The 7,306-nt window shown below is 44.3% G+C and overlaps 1 protein-coding gene across 3 annotated transcripts; it reads right to left on the bottom strand.

Annotated features, from left to right (window-relative positions):
• Window positions 1-262: 262 nt before the first annotated feature.
• Window positions 263-6,168, bottom strand: LOC115247664 (sodium-dependent phosphate transporter 1-A-like). 3 transcript variants are annotated; one of them, XM_029830165.1, is made up of 13 exons: window positions 6,092-6,168; window positions 5,418-5,569; window positions 4,590-4,625; window positions 4,028-4,267; window positions 3,674-3,814; window positions 3,496-3,581; window positions 2,898-2,994; window positions 2,254-2,373; window positions 1,949-2,164; window positions 1,298-1,769; window positions 1,039-1,224; window positions 876-960; window positions 263-675 (listed from the first exon to the last, which is right to left on the bottom strand). In XM_029830165.1, the coding sequence occupies exons 2-13, from the start codon at window positions 5,452-5,454 to the stop codon at window positions 520-522; spliced, it is 1,872 nt and encodes a 623-aa protein (XP_029686025.1). In that variant the 5' UTR covers window positions 5,455-5,569; window positions 6,092-6,168; the 3' UTR covers window positions 263-519. The 3 variants fall into 3 exon arrangements, with proteins under 3 accessions (XP_029686025.1, XP_029686024.1, XP_029686023.1); XM_029830164.1 differs by lacking the exon at window positions 6,092-6,168 and having other exon boundaries at window positions 5,418-5,712; XM_029830163.1 differs by lacking the exon at window positions 6,092-6,168 and having other exon boundaries at window positions 4,028-4,625; window positions 5,418-5,706.
• Window positions 6,169-7,306: the final 1,138 nt, after the last annotated feature.

The following is a 7,306-nucleotide window of genomic DNA, read 5'->3' as shown; positions in this document are numbered from 1 at the left end:
CCCAACCAGGTAAGCACCCATTCATACCTGGGTGGAAACACTCCTCTCTCTCCTGGGACATGTGACCTGAACAACTCACCTGATGGGGACCCCCATCAAGTGGCTGCTATGAGCCTGACTCCCCAATGACAGACATTCAGATCTTTGCTCCAGTAGGAGGTCTCAACAATCAACCTGAAGCAGCCTCTCAGATAAAGGGATAATGCGATGAAGAGTTTGTACAAATAAATCCACCCTTAAAAGTACTACGCAGCAGATAGGATTCTGTTTTTCTAATATTTTATTACAATCATGAAGGCAAAACAGAGTTGCACTGTTTGCTCATTCAGTCAGAATTAAGTGTTTTGGTTTTTTTAATACAGTAACCTTTTTTACAAATGTACAACACAGTATCACAAACTTGTGAACAGTAATAGCAGATCCCATAAACATATATTGCCCAAGATAACAATCGTCATGAGCAGATCCTTTTACATTTTTCTGTTGTCTGCAGTCAGACAGTTTTGGTCGCCGGTGGGCTCAAAGAATGACATATATGAAGAGAGCCATGATTGCAGCACTGATGAGCCCAGAAATAGGAACCGTGACGAACCATGCGATGAAGATATTCCTGAACAATCTCCAGTCCACTGACTTCCTGGATCGCAGCCATCCCACGGCCACCACAGAGCCCACCTGTGATGTACAGGTTAAAGTCATAAGTTGTAGCTCGATCTTTTAATATCAGAATCCAACAACTATTTTATATAACGACATGATCCTAATGAATTCCCTGGATTATGCTTTAGCTGCACGCTACACGGGTGCTTCCCGATCTTCGTATTCTACCAGAATGACGACTCATTTGTTGCCATTTCAAGGCAGTATTTCCTTACTTTGCAGTGGGTTGTGCTGACAGGAAGGCCAATATTGGACGCCACGACAACTGTGATTGCTGAAGCCAGCTCAATGCTGAATCCACTGGAGGAGGAGAGGATCTGTTACTTCACAGCGACAGCACAAAGGTCTGTGTCGTACAAATGTGAATATGAGTCATACCTGGATGGCGTAATGGGTGTAAGATCTTTACCCATGGTTTTGATCACCCTACGTCCCAGTACCCAGAGTCCAGCGCAGATGCCCACTCCACCAAACAGAAGCAGCCAGATGGGTGTGGGCAAGTTGGACTCTACGGATCCGCTCTCATACAGTAGCCAGATGGCCACCAGGGGGCCGATTGCATTGCTGGAGGAAAAGAAAGCCCCCTTAAAGTCTTGAACCTACATAAATGACTCCAACCTAATCACCCCTTTCCTACCTGACATCATTTCCTCCATGAGCAAAGGAGCCAAAACATGCTGTAAGAATCTGCAAGAACTGGAAGAGCGTGGAAACGACCGGATGGTCCACCTCCAGCTCATCTACTTCCAAATCGAGGTTTGCGTCCGCTTCTGCCACATCCTGGTCGGCACATTCACTGCTTTTTGTCACTGCCAAGCTGTAGCTGCTGTAGCTGTCCACTCTGGCCCTCCTGTCCAGACTTCCACTGTCCCCATCCCTGAATTTAGGATCTCCGTGTATCCCATAGATGGTCATGGTGTAGGAGGTGTAGCTGTTGTTCCTCCTGATGGGCCGCTCTTCTGTGTCACTGTCCCCAATACAGTCCCCAACCTTTGCCATGTGCAGCTTGTGAAGTAGGTCTTTGTAAAGTCCAGAGTCTTTGTGGATCGTGTGTGAGCGTCCGCTGTGAGGGTCCGTGATTATCATCGGCCCGACTGTCCCAGCCAGACCTACAGAGAGAAACACAATTAGAGGGAATGGGATGGAGCTGGATTCTTCTTGGATCAATCCAAAAACCAGGCTGTTTTACAGAAAAGGGAACTTTACAGCAGTGAGTCGGAGGATTCGGAATAAACTGCTAGATTGGATTGTGAAAAAGCTAAAACTAAAAGTGTTAAAAGGTTCCCACCATTAGCAGCGTCAGAGTCCTTAGTCTCCGCGTCACTCTTATCCAAATCAGCATCCTCAGAGCCTCCGAGTTTGAAGGCCACTTTCTGACTGTCTCCTGCAGAAATCTGGGTTTGGAGATCTCCATGTGTGGACGGCTGCTCTACCGGCTGCTCAACCGGTACGCTGGAGACTTTATTGATTAGTGGAGTTGCAGAGACAGCTTCAGCTGTTCCTCCTGACACACAGAAACAAAATAACATTAAATACATATATATGTGTGTGTGTGTGTGTGTGTGTGTGTGTGTGTGTGTGGGATTGACGCACGTTGGATTTTCTTCTTGAGGTACGGACAGACAAACAACCACACGACCACAGCAGTGACGGCAGAACAACCCAGGGAGATGCACAGCGTTCCCCAAAATGGGATCCAGCTGAAGCCCAACACTGTTGACACAAGACATGAGGAGTTGACAAGATTCGCTGCTGGCGCCACATTTAATGCGCGGGAGTTCCCCCCGTGTCCCTCGACATATGGATTTTGCATTTCTGAACTGTTTACACTTGTGTCTCATTCCAGCGTTCGTTAATCTGTCCGGGCAGACGCTAATATCAGCACCAGAGCACGCGCCGCTCAACAGATAGCGATTAAAAAAACACCCATGCAGTTAGCAGATAGCAGCAATTCTAGTGCTTTGACAGTTTTAACTAGTTAGACTGACTATTATAGCCTGAAGTGGCTGTCCAGGTTTGTGGTTTACATTTATGCCTGCTGGTGTCTGTACATTAGCTGCAGAACACCACAGTTCCTGTCGTAGTTTAATGACGTTGTGTGTTAGGTGGTGTGTGTGCCGTTTCCCCAGATAGTTTGTGTTGTCAATGATCTGCTTGGAGCTCAGAGCTCCACCCGTTTCAACAGCACCAGCATCAAAACAAGCGTGGCTCACGTGTGCTGCGGAGGCGGTACGTACGTGGGGCGCCTGTAAACAGTATAGAGAAGATGTTGATGCCCACGGTGATGGCATAGAAAAGCGGAAGGGTTCGGAAGCCGTTGGGGATGGGGTCCACCTGTGGAGATCAGTGAGTGAGACACGTCTGGTTCTCCCAGTACATTACACAGCAAGAGTGAATCAGAACCGATCCGGAAGGTGATTTATCTACCAAATCACATGTGAAGCTTAATAAATATATCTGTCACAGATTGATAGCTTTGAGTTATTGGAATTCTTGAGTTAAGGAATTCTTTTATTTTCTCTTCTGCCTTCAGTTTTCATTCTTATTGACCAGTGTACCTTGAATTATTATCGCCTTTTTAGAATGATTGACTTTTAAAACATCTGTGCAGGTTTTAGACATCCAGGCGCATAAATCAAATGCCCACAAAGCGAGGTGGGAAAAGCTCAGGTGGTGTAATTTAATGTGCTACATAAAACGGTGGTAAATCAAACCATAACCATGAAACCTAGTAGAAAACCTCATCTACTCTACTGCTGAATCAAAACATCTCCAGTTCCAGACAGGGGAAAATAATTTGGGCGGGAATCTCTGTAGTTTTAATGTGGAATTTACCTTGTTCAGGATTAATTTACGGATAAAGCAGAAGAGCAGTCCGGACATCGCGCCTGACAACACAGGTGACAGGAACCAGGAGGCCACTTTGGGAAGACAGATGAAGGAAGACTAAAGCCATTACAGCCCTTTTAACACACACTTGTTTTCGAATTTAAAAGAACCAACAGCTCCTCACCAATGCGCAGGATCTCCATCCACTTGACCCCTTGGGACCCCTTGGCTACCATGGAGAAACCAATTGTGGCTCCAACAATACAGTGCGTTCCAGAAATGGGCAACTTCAGGAATGATGCGGTCAGCTGCCACACAGCAGACCCTGATGGACAAAACGTCAGTCTGAAACCAGCAAATGATTTTAACTGCCCCAAGAGCCGCCAACAAAGATCTCACAACAAAGATGCTGAGCTCTGGGCAGCTGGATCTATTAAAAATTAAGGTTGTGGAAAACAAATTGTGGAATCAAACATCGAATTATCGCTTAAATATCGTGATAATACACTGCTTGCTGGTCCCTAGTGATTCCACTTACCAAACATGGAGCAAATGGATCCTGCCATCAGGACGTGTTCAGATCCGTTGTACATTCGAACATCTATGATCCCCTGTCTAATTGTCTCGCTGACTTTGGCCCCCAGCAGCACGGAGCCCAAAGTCTCAAACACTGTGGCCAAGATGCAGGCCTGACGCATGGTGACCACTCCAGAACCCACCGCGGTGCCGAAGGAGTTGGCCACATCGTTGGCCCCCACAGAAAATGCCAGGACAAACGCTATGACAAAACCTAGTATTAGCAGCCACAAGTATCCTGAGAGGTCAGCCACATAGGCCGGAGCCACTGCGGTGGCAGCAGCAGCAGCTATGGATGCAAGAGTAGTGAATTCCATAACGGTACAAAATGTGTCGAATAAGTTTCCAAAAAAATCGCAGTTAAAGACTAATGTGAGAGGTGATATGTATGAATATTTAGAAGCAAATAGATTCAAATAATCAGCTGCTAATGGTCCACAAATGCTAATATAAGGACATGAGATGTAATGCTAGCTAAGAATGCAGGGTTTGCCAGTGGGCGGCATCATAAAATAAAAACATACAACGATTTCCATGGTGATAGCCTGTGATGGTACGCACTGTGAAAAAACACACAAAAAGAGAGAGAGAGTCACATTTTAGCCAAGTCAACTTTCAGTTTTGATTTACAGTAGGATTGTGTGAAAGAAGGAAGTTGTAATGATTGTAATAAAGTTTTATATGTGCCATAAGTCATGTTAGAGATCAGCATCAATGTTATCAAGCTGAGTCAATCATCAAAGTCAGTCTATATATATATATATATATATATATATATATATATATATATATATAAAGAGAGAGAGAGAGAGATAAGCACTTTGCTTTGTAAGACTTTGTAAACAATACATATTACATATTTTGACCATCAGACATGACAACATTCCTTGAACGTTTAACTTTACAGTTAAATGGTCATTTTATACACTTCATGAACACACACACACACACACACACACTTTGTTGTTAATCATTTGTTATTCAAGGAGATTAGCAAAAAGGAGCAGAAACTGCTGTCTTGCTCGTTCTTAGCTGTGAATATTTGAGGTGTGTTGATTAATGTGCATTTTAAAAGCTTTTCATTGCCGAGGAAAAGGTGCAGAGTTGGGGGAAAAACTTCTGTCACTGACGTTCAGCTTTACTCCGCTTCAATAAACCCACCTAAACCCCCAGGAATGGACTTTAAAAGGGAGAACAGCCGCTTTCATTCAAGGATTGTCAGCGGTCATTTGCAACAATCCACTATAGAAATTAAAGGTCTGTTAATCGCCTTAACAGCTTTTACGTAACTTGGCGACAAAACACGGGTAAAGGGAAGACAGTGGAGGTGCAGCAGGTGAAGAGACACTTACCGGTGACATGGAGAGGCAGGTCCAGTGTCGCCACCATGCGCCGCCTGTTGACCCGCTGGGAGGATGTTGCAGCTGCAGGACGCCGCCAGCCTTTTATACGGGGCCCGTGTGAGTTGCCGCCTTGCAGTCACAAGATCCGCCGCTGTCTCCAGCTAATGTTTAGCCCGTTTGATGGCACAATGGAACAATAATTACAGCTGTCTTATGCAGCTTTTCACTCGCACGACAGTCTGAAATCCCCAAATGATGTTTATCCTGACCCTCACTTCAGACACGCCAAGCTTTTTTCTGTTTATCGTCAAAAGAATCTTGGTTTTGGTGATTTTTTTAAAAAAAATACTATTGGTAAAAACAAGGAAGCAGCAGGCATCCCGGGTCATTTGGTATTATGTAATCAACAACCCCAGTGAAGATTCTTGGACGCTTTAAAATGTTCCGCAATTTTATATCGCGTAACGAGCTCAGGTGTTTGTCCGCATTTGTCCCCTCTGGCGCCACCTAGCGGCCGCTCCCGTCATGCACGTACGTACTCTCCTGTAGCGCTGACGGTTTGGAAAGTGTAAGCTAATAATTACTCACTAGTCAACTCCACACAACTCGTATCCCCCCCCCCCCCACACACACACACACAGTTAGCATGCAGAATCAGGTGTTTTCTGTTGTGAATAACTTACCTTGTGTTCCGTTTTCTATACCTATATGACTGTTTGCACAACTCCAAAGATTGAGAACGGATTTTAATGAAATTTCCAGGAAACGATGATGGGCCCAGGAAGAGCTCATTAAATTTCTGTGATGTTCTGGATTCTGCAGGGACTCTGACCTCTTCCAACATCAAAGCGGCTTTGATCTTAACACTAACCCTGTGTTACTGCTGCCTATTTACAGTATCAACTACACTACAAGTATAAGTCATATGTGGAGAAATGAGCTGCTGGGTGCTGGTCTTAGCTCTCCGAGTCCGTTTTATCTACTTCCAATACAGCATTTGGACAGTTAATGTCCAAACAACTGTGTCAATCATGCAGCTGTGATCTTTGTGTGTGGAGATATTTCATTAAATTAGCTGACAAAGGTTCTTGCTAGAAAGCAAACTACAAGACAGAAATCATATAATGAAACTGTTGGAATATATATTTTTTCTCCTTCTGTAGCACTCTGGGAGTGTCACGATACGGCGAAGACTTCTGTTTAGAAAAGGATGTAAATAAACTCATTTTGACGTCGGTATTTTCTGACTCACGCTGGTTTTTTGTGAAGCTCCACTTTAAAAAAAACAACGTAAATGTTAAATCAGAGTTCATGACTAAATTTCCATTCACACTTTCTAATAAAACTCATCTGTACAGACTGTAAAAACAGTTTTGTGATGGTGTTTTTGTGAGTGTAACTATGAACAAACTTTTGTCCTCGTTAGCTTTTGATTTGGAGGATTTTAAGCATTAATGTCAGAATCTTTCATCTGAGATCATGGAAACATCAAAGCTCATTCATTGACTCAAGTTTTCAGCAGTGAAGTTCAAGCTGCAGGAAAATCATCTGTGACTGGTTCAGTAAGCAAGAGTCAGTACACAAAAGTGAAGCAAGAGTCCCAACTAAGTTACTAATCAACCTGTAATTTGCCATGAATAGTCACTTTCCAAGCGCTGTCAAGACCACAAAGCTGCGTTCAACGTCAGCGCAACCGAGTCCATCTGAGATGCAACAGTGCCTCCAAATGTGCTGATGGCTTCCTCTCCATTACTCATTTATTTACTTGCTGCATGATTATGTCACACAAATGCGTCCTGTGTGGAATATTGACTCGACCGCAGTGAGGAAGTAACGTGGAAACAACAAGGGACGATTTTCCCTATTGTCTTTCCAGAACGGTGTCCGACACTGACTCG

The sequence above is a fragment of the Takifugu rubripes genome, chromosome 21, assembly GCF_901000725.2.
Source record: "Takifugu rubripes chromosome 21, fTakRub1.2, whole genome shotgun sequence".
NCBI classification, from domain to species: Eukaryota; Metazoa; Chordata; class Actinopteri; order Tetraodontiformes; family Tetraodontidae; genus Takifugu; species Takifugu rubripes.
This window is presented reverse-complemented; position numbering and strand designations above follow the sequence as displayed.